Below are 16,704 nucleotides of genomic sequence, written 5' to 3'. Positions count from 1 at the left end.
GGCACTAAACAGTCTTCATAAGTACTTCTATACATGTTTTCAACGGGTACCAGGGGACATTCAGACAGGTCTTGTGAGGCCCGTGGGCGTCGTAGAGGGAAATAACCAACATGTACGTGTTTGCGAGAGTCTCACCTTTCCACAGAGGGGTCATTACTGTTGGGATGCTACAGACAGACGTTGGCAGATTGGCTGTACCGACTTTAGACGAGCCCCAATACGCTTACAGGGGTTGTCGAGCAAAACAAACGATTTTGTGAGAAGACCAATTTTCGGGATGTCTCATGGTCTGATCAACACCGCTCGAGCTCTGTCACCGTTCACCACAGATGCGGACGTGTTACATAGGCGGATGCAGTGGATTGAGACACATCCCAATGCAACAAAAAAAAACGGATGGATTTTTATGTCGATTTTTTTATTATGCAAATTAGATGTTGTCGAGGGCACGGACATCAATCTTAGGTGGTTTTAACTGACTTACATCACACTCCTCACACCTCTCTCTTCTTCTGTCCCCCTTATATTCTCTGGACTTTTCAACCACCTTTCAGCCACCTTTCCCTTTTTCCTACACTGAGAATACCAAACATTAGGAACACCTTACTAATATTGAGTTGCCCTCAGAACAGCCTCAATTCATCGGGGCATGGACTCTACAAGGTGTTAAAAGGGATCCACAGGGATGCTGGCCCATGTTGACTTCAATGCTTCCCACAGGTGTGTCAAGTTGACTGTATGTGCTTTGGGTGGTGGACCATTCTTGATACTCAAGGGAAACTGTTGATAGTGGAAAAACCCAGCAGCGTTGCAGTTCTCGACACAAACCGTTGAGCCTGGCACCTACTACCATACCCTGTTCAAAGGCACTTTTTTTTGTCTTGCACATTTACCCTCTGAGTGGCACACAGACACACTCCATGTCTCAATTGTCTCAAGGATTAAAAATCCTTCTTTAACCTGTCTCCTCCCCTTCATCTACACTGACTGAAGTGGATTTAACAAGTGAAATTAAGGGATCATAGCTTTCAACTGGATTCCCCTGGTCAGTCTATGTCATGGAAAGAGTAGATGTTCTTAATGTTTTGTATTCTCAGTGTATGTCCTTCTCCTTTCCTCCCCATCTCTCTCTCTCTCTCTCTCTCTCTCTCTACAATCTCGCTCTCTGTGCAATCTTTCCCCGTCCTTTCCTGCTCTGTCGCTCACACCCCTCAGAGCGTCATCAGTTTTTCATCAGTCTCAAAAGTAGCTTCTCATTCTGGCTGTCTGTGTCTCTCTATGTCAACACCTCTGTTTCTGGACAGCTCTCAAAGCAGCCGAGCACCCCTCTACTCCTTCTCCTGCTGCCGTCTATGTCTGTTTGTACAGCCCTACTCTCACACACACTCGCTCTCTCCCCACACATTGTGCTATTTCACCAAACAGGGAGAGAAGAGCCTGGAAAACAAGCAAGCCTACGGCTGTTCCGCAAAAATTGGAAACAAAAATTACCCCCCATAATAAATCCATATCCCTCCCTCTTACTCCTCACTTACTCTTTCCCTCTATCTCTGGCTTTCACTCACGCCGTCTATCTCTCAGCCCCCCTTCCCCCTCTCTCTCCTTGGCCGAGCTCAGTCTCTTCATAATATGGGGAGTCGTCAATGCATGGAAGAAATTGCTCTGCCAAATTGAGCTGGATTGTTCGCTGATGCGATCTGCTCGCTAGGCAGGAGAGTGAAGAAAATGGCGTACTCTGGGGAGGGGGGATGACACCTGAGATGGCTGGTAGTCTTCTTTGCCGAGGAAAAATAGAAAAGGGGCCAGGCCAGTAGAATATATACATACCAGATCTGGGTTCAAATGCATGTGTGTTTGAGCATTTGTTATTCAAATAGTTTTTTTCAGTGTATTTGAGTATTTTCAAATACACAGCCCAAACAAGTATGTTCCAATACCTGGGTTAAACGCATGGGAGTGTATTTGTGTCAGTGTATTTGAGCATTTTCAAATACTTTCCAAATGTATTTCCAAATGCATTCCAATATTCAACTGCTTGATTTAAAAAAAGAAAACGCTTAAAAAAGGTTATCTGAATATTTGTTTTGAAATAGTATTTGAACCCAGGTCTGATACATACAGCAGAATAATCTCCATCGGGCTGAATTCTACCTCTTCTTCTACCTCTTCATCTTATCACCTGTTCTCCTCCTTCACGTTAATTCTGTCTAATTCAGCCTGTTGAGAATGTGACTCATTCAGTAGGCTTTTAATGATATTTATCTCCAGATTTAGACACGGTGATGTCATTTAGGTGGAGGAGCGCTGGAAAAGTGGGCAAGCGTTATAAGGCGAGGGCATGAAAATAACATTTCCACAAAGTCATGGAAGTAGAAAAATGAAGAGAAAATCAAATATTGTGACAGCGATTTGATGACTGTCCAGTTGTTGCAGGCAGTCAATCCAAGAAAACCGCTTGTCTGACTGCCACGTGAGAAGGGTTTTTAAAGCATTTTGGACATTATTACGCCCCTCGTAATAATTACATAGCTCTGGGGTAGATGGGTCAGGCATCTGGATATTGATATCTGGTTGCATTTCCACCCTGACCGGATGATATTTCAGAGAAGCATAAACCTCAGACGAGGCCTTTACCCACACAGATGACAATACTTCCTGAAAGCCTCTCTGTGTAGATCCATGCTGTGGCTCAGCAGCCTCCGGACAACATCTATGAAACATAACCCTCAACACACCGTGAACCATGCCAGCTCACATAGATCCACAGCATGACACTTACACATAAACTCCATCTACTCGATGTACCTCTGTGTCGCACACAAGACAGATATACCTTCACGGATGTATCCGCAGGCAAGACAGTCGCACACAAGACAGATATACCCTCACGGATGTATCCGCAGGCAAGACAGATATACCCTCACGGATGTATCCGCAGGCAAGACAGATATACCCTCACGGATGTATCCGCAGGCAAGACAGATATACCCTCATGGATGTATCCGCAGGCAAGACAGATATACCCTCACGGATGTATCCGCAGGCAAGACAGATGTATCCGCAGGCAAGACAGATATACCCTCACGGATGTATCCGCAGGCAAGACAGATATACCCTCACGGATGTATCTGCAGGCAAGACAGCGGATGTATCCGCAGGCAAGACAGATATACCCTCACGGATGTATCCGCAGGCAAGACAGATATACCCTCACGGATGTATCCGCAGGCAAGACAGATATACCCTCACGGATGTATCCGCAGGCAAGACAGATATACCCTCACGGATGTATCCGCAGGCAAGACAGAGCAGAAATAATACATGCCATATTACTGTACATTTCTCCTAATTACAGAATATCTAACCTCAAAGCCTGTCAGTAATATCGAAGGACGTCTGAGAAATGTCAAAGTAACATTTCCACAATGCAACAAGGCACTGTAATTTCTTCTTAACGTCTCAGTTAGCCTGAGTAATACTCTAGCAAGGTCACATGGATGTTAGCCATTAGCGCTAGGCACTAGCTGACTGACTGAGGTGGCATTAATCCTGGGAGAATCGTTTCCTGCAGATTAAACGGAGCTTGAAGCCTTTAAGCTGTAGCTGCCGCCTGAGACTAGAGAGATGCCAACTGGGAGTCTGCGTGCCAGCGGTGCGACGGGCACGGCAACCAGGCAGAGAGAGCGATGTGCCACCGTGTCATAGGAGCCTGGGGTGGTACACACACGCACACACACGCACGCACGCACGCACACACACACACACACACACACACACACACACACACACACACACACACACACACACACACACACACACACACACACACACACACACACACACACACAAAGACAAAGACAAAAATACACACAACAAGAACACACCACATTGGATGGAGAAACCAAACTGACACAGCGACACTGTCACTTACAGCACTGACCTTAAAGCTCCAGTAGTTGGGTTGTTGCTGGGGAGAGAGAAAAGGAAAGAGAGAAAAGGAAAGAGAGAAGTGTTAGACATTTACTCTCAAGTATCTGACAGCTAACAATAAAAGCAACTCTCTGAGAAATTGCATGCTGGGTGAGGGATAGAGAGAAAAAGAGACAGAGGGAGCGATGTTGATAGAGACGGACAGAAGAGGAGAGGTAGAGAGAGTGGCTGAAATAGGTAACCCAAAGGCCCTTGACAGTGACACACCAGCATCAAATGCTCTTAGAAGTGGCACCATTCCCAGCCCAAAACATGCTAGACACACACTACCTAGCCCACTCCCCCCACACACACATACAGAGCACAGACATACAGACACAAACACACACAAACACGCACTATCCCAAGCATCATGTCATTATCCTCCGTCAGAGCCGACACGGGGCATATTGACAGACCATGAAGGGAATCGTTAATACAACAAGAAGGTTACAATGTTCTTAGCAATTGATTAGCATGTGGATGTGGGCAGGAGAGGGTGAGGGAGGGATCTGTTTGTGAACGTAGTGTTGCAACTCAAACCAAGTAGGAACTAGTTACAGGATGTGCCTTTTGACAGGATGAAATGAAAGAAGTGAAATTGAATTAAACGGGCCACTCTGTCAGTCGTTCAGATGTTGGCCTGTCTCCCAGACTTCTCCATCATCCATCTGCAGACAGGCCCCATCTCTTCCTCCTTTTCTCTTCCTTTTTGCTCCCTCGCTTCACCTGCCTCTCTCTCTATCCATCTGATATTCTCTACCGAACCCACTACCTCATTGCCTCTCCCTCCTCTCTTTTTGTCCTCCTCTCCCTCCCTTTGCCCCTCTCTACTGTGACAGGGAAGTTCCATTAAAACATAATAACCATGGTGTGTTATAAACCAGGCCAGGCTTCCAACGGCCTGGAAACACCTCACAATCATATGTCAATTAAAAAGATGGCGACAATTCATGAATTTTGATCCCAAATCTAAACTCTTATTCTAGTTCCTTGTTCTTATCTGCAGGCAATTTCCAGTTAATTTACCGGAGTGACCGGTTTCCCTGCTGCCATATATCCACCGGCGTAAGGGTAAGACAAAATGACAGGTAGCCTAAGTTTTCTTCATTTGATTTATCATCGTCGGCTAGTTTTTCTTCCTCAGTGTTTCCTTTTGATATCGCCTCATCATATTTTTATCATGGACATCATTAAGAGTTCATTTGCAACTGATGTGTTACTTTATCCTCTCCCCATCTGTCTCTCACCCAGCGTAGCCATTTATAATAGATGAGCGACATTTGTTTAACTATGAAAACCGAGGCAGCTAGCTAGCTGGAGAGCTGGTTATGGCTGGTGGGAATCCTGCCTGACCTACACGATGCCAGTCTCTCTAAGCCTAAGGTGTTCCTCCCTCTATCTCTCTCATTGATACCGTGTTAACCAGTCCTGCAGGGCCAATCTATAGATTAAGGAGGCAGCCTGGTGTACAGGGCAGGCAGGCACACTGATACAATAGTAGCTACCTCTACACCCCATGCTGATCAATGGAGCTGAATTTTTAATGATCCGGTCCAGACTAAAGTGATGACCTGGAGAGAGTGGCAATACACCACCACAGGGCACCGGGTGGCACCGCCATGACTCCCTGCCATGGCAACACCTATACCCACAGCTTCAGACTGACCCTGTATCACCGTGTTCTGTCCACTGTATACCGTTCTCTGTTTTCCCTGTAGAACCCGGAGGAAGGGACAATTTACGCCCACAGGACAGGGGCAAAATGCCTTGCCATGGCAACAGCAACTAGCCTGTTACCAGACCTGTTTGTGACAGGATCAGCTGTACAGCGCACACATGCTTGGAACCAGGCTAAACAACTACAGCAACAGACTTTCTCTGGTTCTCTGAACCACATAGGTGGCTGCTGATTACATATGCAGATGAGCCTCCCTGATCAGTTCACCTTTTCTCTACATTGCAGGATGGATGGGGCATGAGCTGAAATTAAATGTTGGGATCGAGTTCATTGTAATGTCTAGAACGATCAGATCCAGGAAGACAGAGTTTTTCTTACACTGACGCAAAATAAACGGGAATCGGCCCAAACCCTGTGCTTCCTTTACTGGGGAGCTGAATGTTACTAACGTAAAAACACATCTCTATAAGAGAATGTTGGGATGTCACTAAAGTCTACTAGAGAACACATTCAGTTAAACACCTCTCTCTTGGCCTCCCTCATTTCTTTCTGTTCTGTAAGTGACTTCTAGTCTATTCTACTGGTTTTGTGTTGGAGATCAGGTGAACCAAAGCTTTGTGCCTTTGTGTGTGTCGGCAGGATGGAAATGTGTGTGTGTCCATGTGGAAAGTAGGTCATGACTGGAATAGGAGGTAGGCTCTATTCACTGAGGATGGGCTGGGTTAGATTCTACCTGCTCATGTGTCAGTCAGTTATTCAGTCTAGTCTGCCTGGGCTCTATAGGGTTGCCCCTGACAACCCTGGAACTGACAAACAGACAGAGGCTCAGCGGGAGCATTTCTACAAGTGAATAACTCTCAAATGATTTTTCCCCCTCATAGACTAGTAATGTGTGAATGTTTATTGGGCAGGTGCCTGTTCTGTGGACTGTGGTGTAATGAGTCTTGTTTGCAGATCTAAGGTCAGAGTAAACAGCCTCTCTTTCTCCACCACTTCAGCCCCTGTTGTTGCTTGAACTGCACCGTGATTGGCCATCCTACAGATTGGCCTTTGCGTCGTGAATACTGCTACCGTGTGATAGATAGCACAGGGCAGTGGATTCTAAGGTAGCGACAACACTACGCGTTCAGTAATACAAAGCCGTTTTGTTTACCTTGAAGAATAGTTTCTGACCAATCATAACCTTTATATACAGTATACTAATTGAAAATAAATGAACCCCCCAAAAAATCCTACTCTGTGCCAAACCCCTCTCAGCATATCCAGGCGAGTCAACAGTCTGCATCCACCTCCTCAGCTCCAGATTTATCGTAGTCACCACACACCAGTCTACCATACTAGCTAATACATACAGTATGACTCCACCAGCATCCCTAGTACTAAGCTGAAACATCTTTATCCCCCCAGGTAATACATACATGCCCCTCTCTACTGTGACACATGCTAGTCTAGACCAGGGGAAGTTCCATTAAAACATAATAACCATGGTGTGTTATAAACCAGGCCAGGCTTCCAACGGCCTGGAAACACCTCACAATCATATGTAAATTAAAAAGATGGCGGCAATTCATGAATTTTGATCCCAAATCTAAACTCTTGTTCTAGTTCCTTGTTCTTATCTGCAGGCAATTTCCAGTTTATTTACCGGAGTGACCGGTTTCCCTGCTGCCATATATCCACCGGCGTAAGGGTAAGACAAAATGACAGGTAGCCTAGGTTTTCTTCATTTGATTTATCATCGTCGGCTAGTTTTTCTTTCTCAGTGTTTCCTTTTGATATCGCCTCATCATATTTTTTATTATGGACATCAGTAACAGATCATTTGCAACTGATTGTTACTTTATCCTCTCCCCATCTGTCTCTCACCCAGCGTAGCCATTTATAATAGATGAGCGACTTTCATTTAACTATGAAAATCGGTTTTCAAAGTTAAATGTTTGAACTGCACCGTGATTGGCCATCCTACAGATTGGCCTTTGCGTCGTGAATACTGCTACCGTGTGATAGATAGCACAGGGCAGTGGATTCTAAGGTAGCGACAACACTATGCGTTCAGTAATACAAAGCCGTTTTGTTTACCTTGAAGTATAGTTTCTGACCAATCATAACCTTTATATACAGTATACTAATTGAAAATAAATGAACCCCCCAAAAAATCCTACTCTGTGCCAAACCCCTCTCAGCATATCCAGGCGAGTCAACAGTCTGCATCCACCTCCTCAGCTCCAGATTTATCGTAGTCACCACACACCAGTCTACCATACTAGCTAATACATACAGTATGACTCCACCAGCATCCCTAGTACTAAGCTGAAACATCTTTATCCCCCCAGGTAATACATACTCCTGCTGCGTTACATATTTACTACCCAATGTGTTTCAGGTCACAGATCTGCCTGCACCTCCATGCAGAATTAGAGGTGAGGAACCTGGGGTTAAATGTATGCTGTTAACCCTCCATCCTCCCTCTCCACTCCCTCTCCCCTGCCACAGCGTACACACACCAACTCAAAAAGAAACACACACACACACACACACCACAACCCCAAAAGCATCCCTGCCTCACTGTCCAGCGTAAACACACACACACGCACACACACTCACACTCACAGACTGGAGCGCCGCACTGCCTGACCTGCATGCAAAGCAGGCTGCGCTCTCTCCTTTCCTCTCCTTCCTACACCCCTCCTCCACTCCCCCCTCTCATTCCGTCATTCTCTCACTCAGTCAGTCTCTCTCGCTCTATTCCTCAATCTCTCACTATTATTCACATGTACCCACACACCTGTACACATACACATACATACACTCTACCAGAATGCCTGCCTTACACCAGCCAAACATATGGAGCCTGTCCCCACAACAACCACAACAAACATAGACCAGCCCTGCCCCAGACCTAAACACACTCCTCCCTCACTAAACACCCCCCTGTCCTCCCCCTGCTCTCACCTCCTGTCCTCTCTCCTCTCCAGTCACACCAGGCTGTCCCTTCCCTCCGTCAGGTGCAGAGGATCCTCATACCGCTTTGTCACTCTCCCTCCCTCTGGCTCTCTCTTTCTCCCCTCCCTCTGGCTCTCTCTTTCTCCCCTCCCCTCCCTCTCTTTCTCCGGCACATGCGGCGGAAACTCTTTTATTTAATTCATTACAACACCAGGCGATTAACTCCTTCGCAGAAGGGTGGCTGTCTCCCTCCCGCTGGCGCTGGCTAATTGACTAGCAGGCTGGTTGACTGATTCCTCTGCTGCCCCCCTCTTTCTCTCTCTGTCTGTCCCCCTCCTCCCCCCTGTCCATGTTTTACCCAGACGATCGCATGCACAACCAGTAGATGACATGGAATTCCAGACTTTGCTGCTCTCTCCCCTGTGCCCTGATGACGATATCCTGGCGACTTAGGATTTGTAACCGTGTCTCTCACTCTCTCTCTCTCTCTCTCTCTCTCTCTCTCTCTCTCTCTCTCTCTCTCTCTCTCTCTCTCTCTCTCTCTCTCTCTCTCTCTCTCTCTCTCTCTCTCTCTCTCTCTCTCTCTCTCTCTCTCTCGTTCTATCCCTCCCTCTCTCCAGCCTGACCTTTGCAATGTGATATCATCACTTTCCATATTAGGGAGAGGTTGCTGTGGCAACCATGGACTCCACCTTTCTCTCACCCACCTTCCCCTTTTCTCTCTCTCTCTCCCTCCCATTCTCCCAATGATCTTGTGATTACTTTGGCTTTGCCTCTTTATGCACACAGAGAGAGAGAGAGAGAGAGAGAGAGAGAGAGAAGAGAGAGAGAGAGAGAGAGAAAGAGAGAGAATAGAGAGAGAGAGAGAGAGAGAGAGAGAGAGAGAGAGAGAGAGAGAGAGAGAGGGAGAAGAGACAGCCTGATAAACATTGCTAACAAGGTGATGCTGGGCCATCAGACAAATCTCTCTCTCTCTCTCTCTCTCTCTCTCTCTCTCTCTCTCTCTCTCTCTCTCTCTCTCTCTCTCTCTCTCTCTCTCTCTCTCTCTCTCTCTCTCTCTCTCTCTCTCTGTGTGTGTGTGTGTGTGTGTGTGTGTGTGTGTGTGTGTGTGTGTGTGTGTGTGTGTGTGTATGCCAATACACTATATTCATGTAAGTACCCGCAGGAGTGTTTACCTGTTCGCGCGCGGCTCGCTCTCTGTCAGGCTGCCTCATGCTGCCATGGGAGGGTGAGGGCGAGGGGGGGTTGTGGTGCTGATGCCCGGGGTGCTGCAGCTGGGGCGGGTACTTGTTCTTCAGGTGGTCCATGAAGGCGTCCCTCTTGCGCTCCATGTCCACCTTGTGCAGGTTGGTAAGGGCCTCCAGGCTCTGGGCTGCGATAACTGTGTGGCGGTGCTCCGAGGTGTGCACCAGACCCACGTTGGAGAAACGCCGCGTCCCGTTCCCCAGCGTCCGGTACTCCCGCGGGTACTCCAGGTCATCCGTCGAGATCATGTGACCGCCACCACGCTCTGAGGGATCTGAGATGGACGGAAGGAAGGATAGAGGGAGGGTGGGGGTAGCAGGTCAGGTGGAAAGTGGATCGCCACACACAGGACAGGCAGGCAGAGACAGATGTGGAGATGAATGCACACAAACATCCAGAGACACAGACAGAGGCAGTCAGACACAAAGACGTCCACAGAGAGATGAACACAGAGGAGAGGAAAGTGATAAAGAAGAGAGAGACAGAGAGAAGGAACGGGAGATAGAGAGAAAGAGTGGGATGGGATGTTAGACTCATTGTCACCAAGACAGAACAAAACCGAACAGAACAGAACAGAACGGAAGAGAGAAAAGCGTCTCCCTGCAGGATTATTGATCTCATCTTTAGAGGGGGGGGATGTTCCTGCAATAGATCAAAGAAAAGAATGGAGCAGAATTTTCTCTGTAGGATATTCCATTTCTCTGCTCCTATTTGTCATCTGAAGTGCCTTTCATTGCTTTCTGAAGACACAGAGAGAGAAAAATTACCTCTACAAAATTGGGGAGGCAGCTGCACCACTCCCTGTGGGGCATGGGGAGTGGGGTGGGGGGGGGGAGTCGGTGACACACAAAATGGGTGACAGTGGGGATAAATGAGCTTAAAGCATGAGAACAACAGGGGTGCCATTCGCCCACTCAGTTACCTTGTTTTGGATAGCAGGCCCCAGCGTTGGCTAAAAGAAGAAACATGCCCAAGGTTAATCTGTGTGTGCACAGACCATACACAAACACACACACACCTTTGACACAGTCCCACTCTCCATGTACCACCTGTGTAATGGATTATGAATGAAATACGTACAGTTGAAGTCGGAGGTTTACACACACTTAGGTTGGAGTCATTAAAGCTTGTTTTTCAACCACAAGTAATTTTTCCAACAAATGTTTACAGACAGATTATTTCACTTATAATTCACTGTATCACAATTCCAGTGGGTCAGAATTTTACATACATTAAGTTGACTGGGCCTTTAAACAGCTTGGAAAATTCCAGAAAATTATCTCATGGCTTTAGAAGCTTCTGAAAGGCTAATTGACATAATTTGAGTCAATTGGAGGTGTACCTGTGGATGTATTTCAGGGCCTACCTTCAAACTCAGTGCCTCTTTGCTTAACATCATGGGAAAATCAAAAGAAATCAGCCAAGACCTCAGAAAATAAATTGTAGACCTCCACAAGTCTGGTTCATCCTTGGGAGCAATTTCCAAATGTCTGAAGGTACCACGTTCATCTGTACAAACAATAGTACGCAAGTATAAACACCATGGGACCACACAGCCATCATACCGCTCAGGAAGGAGACGCGTTCTGTCTCCTAGAGATTAACGTACTTTGGTGCGAAAAGTGCAAATCAATCCCAGAACAACAGCAAAGGACCTTGTGAAGATGCTGGAAGAAACAGGTACAAAAGTATCTATATCCACAGTAAAACGAGTCCTATACCGACATAAGCTGAAAGGCCGCTCAGCAAGGAAGAAGCCACTGCTCCAAAACCACCATAAAAAAAGCCAGACTAAGGTTTGCAATTGCACATGGGGACAAAGATCGTACTTTTGGAGAAATGTCCTCTGGTCTGATGAAACAAAAATAGAACTGTTTGTCCATAATGACCATTGTTATGTTTGGAGGAAGGGGAGGCTTGCAAGCCGAAGAACACCATCCCATCTGTGAAGCACGGGTGTGGCAGCATCATGTTGTGGGGGTGTTTTGCTGCAGGAGGGATTGGTGACTTCACAATATAGATGGCATCATGAGGAGGAAAATTATGTGGATATATTGAAACAACATTTCAAGACATCAGTCAGGAAGTTTAAGCTTGGTTGCAAATTGGTCTTCCTAATGGACAATGACCCCAAGCATACTTCCAAAGTTGTGGCAAAATGGCTTAAGGACAACAAAGTCAAGGTATTGGAGTGGCCGTCACAGAGCCCTGACCTCAATCCATAGAAAATGTGTGGGCAGAACTGAAAAAGCATGTGCGAGCAAGGAGGCCTACAAACCTGACTCAGTTACACAAGTTCTGTCAGGAGGAATGGGCAATAATTCACCCAACTTATTGTGGGAGGCTTGTGGAAGGCTACCTGAAACGTTTGACCCAAGTTAAACAATTTAAAGGCAATGCTACCAAATACTAATTGAGTGCATGTACACTTCTGACCCACTGGGAATGTGATGAAATAAATAAAAGCTGAAATAAACATTCTCTGACATTTCACATTCTTAAAATGAAGTGGTGATCCTACTGGCCTAAGACAGGGAATTTTTACTAGCATTAAATGTCAGGAATTGTGAAAAACTGAGTTAAATGTATTTGGCTAAGGTGTATGTAAACTACCGACTTCTACTGTATGTGTATGTATTTATAAAGGTTGTTATAAATCCTCATGGTTTGATATTAACGTTTATATTCCACTATCAGCAGGCTAATAGATGGTATAATACATCATCCATCATTACCCAGATGGTTCAGATACCCAAACACTTTTAAATACAACAGTTGTCAGGATCTAATTAGAATCATTCAATTCAAAGCAGGTACAAAAATAAATCATTCAAAAGCAGTTAGGGAAAAAAACATTGATTAAACTAAAGGCACAGAAGAAGAAAAAAAACTGTGAAAAGTAGTCAGGCTTAATTGGGCTGAATGAAGTGGAGCATCTGCACATTAAAGCCTCACCAGGGTCATTTTGATGTTGCTGAGCTGAGCGAGGGATGAAGGGAGCAGAGCAGCGTGGGGCTCCTCAAGGTAGAGGTATCAAATCAACTGATAATTACCACATAGAGCTTGGGGGGGAGAGAGAGAGAGAGAGAGAGAGAGAGAGAGAGAGAGGGTGGGAGGGAGGGAGGGAGGGAGGGGGCCGCCAAGGCTGTATACGACAGGTAGGGCCACCTGAGGATCAGAGGCCACACAGTCTATGGATAGACAACCACTTGGAGAGAAGAGACAAGAGAGAGGAAGGGGGAGGGGAGAAAGGGAGGGAGGCCGGGCCATATGGGCTGTTCAGGTGTTAATATGACTAGGTGATCCCATGTCATCAAGTAGACAAACTGTACAACCCTCTCCTCTCCTGGAATCAACCTTTTCACAACCACAACCACACCCCTCTCTCTTCACCTGATCATTTCAGGTACCACGGTACACTGATTCTAATGATCTCTTTAAATACTCGTCCACTTCCATAGCGCTGTGTTAGGGAGCACCGCTGGGCAGGGGTGAGGCTAAATGGACTGACTACTTGGGTAACAGCATTAGTATTGAGCACTCTGGCGGAGATAGTTACTACAGTACATACTGCTGGATGTGTCCATTTAGCCCCCCAGATCTGTGGTGTACACTTCATTAGATGGAGGCTTATTGTGTCCTGGCCCTGACTAAGGAGCCCCATATGCATTCTAATGGCTGGTCAGGCGGGGCCCCCTAGAGAAGCATAATGATGTGCCTGAGCATCAGCCACAGTCAGCCACATTAACAGGCTGATTAGCCAGGGCCCTGAACAACCAAATGAGCTGAATATACAGTAGTACATCAATATAATCACCATCACTCAGACACTCAATCGTTCACTCACTCATCACACATCCACTAGAGTTTATGAATCTATTATTTTGGGAGAGATACAACTGGTATACTGTTATGTAATGGTCAAGGATAAAAAAGCTTGGTTTATAATCCAGTTGAAGGTCTGCATGGCATTCAATACAAACCATACTAGAGATCTACTAACTAGTCATTCAGTTTACATGGATATCTACTAGAGATCTACTAACTAGTCATTCAGTTTACATGGCTATCTACTAGAGATCTACTAACTAGTCATTCAGTTTACCTGGCTATCTACTAGAGATCTACTAACTAGTCATTCAGTTTACATGGCTATCTACTAGAGATCTACTAACTAGTCATTCAGTTTACATGGATATCTACTAGAGATCTACTAACTAGTCATTCAGTTTACATGGCTATCTACTAGAGATCTACTAACTAGTCATTCCGTTACCTGGCTATCTACTAGAGATCTACTAACTAGTCATTCAGTTTACATGGCTATCTACTAGAGATCTACTAACTAGTCATTCCGTTACCTGGCTATCTACTAGAGATCTACTAACTAGTCATTCAGTTACCTGGCTATCTACTAGAGATCTACTAACTAGTCATTCAGTTACCTGGCTATCTACTAGAGATCTACTAACTAGTCATTCAGTTACCTGGCTATCTACTAGAGATCTACTAACTAGTCATTCAGTTACCTGGCTATCTACTAGAGATCTACTAACTAGTCATTCAGTTACCTGGCTATATACTAGAGATCTACTAACTCGTCATTCAGTTTACATGGCTATCTACTAGAGATCTACTAACTAGTCATTTAGTTACCTGGCTATATACTAGAGATCTACTAACTAGTCATTCAGTTACCTGGCTATCTACTAGAGATCTACTAACTAGTCATTCAGTTACCTGGCTATATACTAGAGATCTACTAACTCGTCATTCAGTTTACATGGCTATATACTAGAGATCTACTAACTAGTCATTCAGTTACCTGGCTATATACTAGAGATCTACTAACTAGTCATTCAGTGTTGCAGGAATTAAATTGCTCTATATTTTAACACCCAATTAAAATTAAACACTCTGTCAATTCATAAGGATTTGTAAGACCCTTATTCTATAATAATGGACAGAGCCCAGTCTTAAAGTCAAACAGCAGCTTTTATTCACGAGAGTACTGCCCCTTACACATTTTACCACAGGTTATAAACTGAAAATGACGTCATTAGTTTCAGTACCAACCCGTACCATCTCCGCTCTAATACAAAGGCTGCATGGTTCTCACATCGTCTCTCCCTATTAAGATGATACATGACTTGAGCTTAGGACAGCTGGTGTAGATAAGCATTCTAGCCAGTCTGGCTATGAGTTCATTCATTTCTACCATGGTACAGACAGTCATTGTTCTAATTCTTGATTATATTTACACACATTATATTCAGTACTAGGACTAAAAAGAAAATCCATACATAAACAGTAACATAATAGTATTCTGATTAGTACATATACAGTAACATAATAGTATTCTGATTAGTACATATACAGTAACATAATAGTATTCTGATTAGTCAGTCCTGATAGAAATGTATACATAATTAGTCATTATTGATAAAAATTCCCTTAACATTCAGTGATATGACTATCTACTAGAGATCTACTAACTAGTCATTCAGTGATATGACTGTCTACTAGAGATCTACTAACTAGTCATTCAGTTACCTGACTATCTACTAGAGATCTACTAACTAGTCATTCAGTGACATGACTATCTACTAACTAGTCATTCAGTGATATGACTATCTACTAACTAGTCATTCAGTGATATGACTATCTACTAACTAGTCATTCAGTGATATGACTATCTACTAGAGATCTACTAACTAGTTCAGTGGGAAGGAGGAGGATAATAATAGAAACAGGAAGACAGGTTATTCGTCTTTATTTGTCACAGCCAATATATTTCCACATGAGCTTGCAAACAATGACCCTGACAAGCAAAACAATCAGTGCAAGACCCACGCAGGGGCGTCACCATTTAAAACCCCATAAAAGAGGCATCATGGAGAGGACGGCTGCAGAACAGTACTTCATCTTGAGCGTGGCTTGTCAAGCGTAATGGATTGAGTGAGTCTACTGCAAAGTCACATAATGCTATGTAAAGTAACGCTCCTGGAGAGAGAGTGATGGTGGATTGGCCGCAAAGATACCAAAGAACTGACCTCTGAACTGAGCCAATGAGGCGCCTGCTTTTCCTCAGAAGAGAGAGGGTACGTTCAAGAGCATTCAACTGGCAAAACAAACAGATTCAGCTGCGGTAGGCAAGAGACGCCTGAGGCTCAGAGATATAACGCTGAACCCTCCCTTCACTCCCAAAAAGAAAGGAATGTAAGATCACACAGAGCAATACTCAAACATCATTTTTTATGTATTGGATGAACTATCTTTTCTGACAGGCAGCAGGGCTTTTTTCTGGAGCTGTATGCAGTAATACGGAATCTGGCAGAGCCTCAGTGTTGCTCAGAGAACCCTGGGATGTGTTACTCATACAGAGGTATCTATTCAACCCCTGCACCACCACCACCACTTCTTACACCACAGCTGCCTGCCCCAGTGGCACACACCTTAAGGGGGCATCTCTCCCCAGCCTTCCCTCTGAACTGCCAGGCACCACTGCACCAGGGAATGAGCTCATCCGGGGAACTCATAATGAGCATATGGTTTGGCCACTGAGGAGAGAGAGAGAGTAATGAAGAGAAAGGGGGAGAGGTGATTTTAAATGGATGTCGAGGAGGAAGGAAGCCTGTATTTGAGGATATTAAACAAGTGGAGACAGAGAGGTGGGGAGGACGAGGGAACCTGGCTAGTCTCACATCAACAGAAGGCATCATGTTCTCCAGAGCTGGGCTGGCCTTGCCTGCTGACCTGTCTGTCTATATACAGATGTAAGGGGGAGATGGAGAGGAGAAGATGGAGAGGGGGAGATGGAGAGGGGAGAGAGGGAGAAAGAGAGGGGAAAATTAGGACGGGGAGAT

General features: G+C 45.2%; 1 protein-coding gene across 2 annotated transcripts in view; it reads right to left on the bottom strand.

Annotated features, from left to right (window-relative positions):
* Positions 1-16,704, bottom strand: part of srcin1a (SRC kinase signaling inhibitor 1a) — a 101,244-nt gene that overhangs the window by 44,036 nt on the left and 40,504 nt on the right. For both annotated transcript variants that reach the window (XM_064988363.1, XM_064988362.1), the window contains exons 2-4: positions 10,761-10,790; positions 9,769-10,112; positions 3,932-3,967 (exon numbers count right to left, since the gene is read on the bottom strand). In XM_064988363.1, coding sequence (XP_064844435.1) covers positions 3,932-3,967; positions 9,769-10,112; positions 10,761-10,790 — 410 coding nt within the window. The remainder of the gene's footprint in view (positions 1-3,931; positions 3,968-9,768; positions 10,113-10,760; positions 10,791-16,704) is intronic.

This window comes from Oncorhynchus masou, chromosome 15 (assembly GCF_036934945.1).
Source record: "Oncorhynchus masou masou isolate Uvic2021 chromosome 15, UVic_Omas_1.1, whole genome shotgun sequence".
Classification (NCBI taxonomy): Eukaryota; Metazoa; Chordata; class Actinopteri; order Salmoniformes; family Salmonidae; genus Oncorhynchus; species Oncorhynchus masou.
Note: the sequence above shows the minus strand (reverse complement) of the source record. Positions and strands in the feature narration are given on the sequence as shown.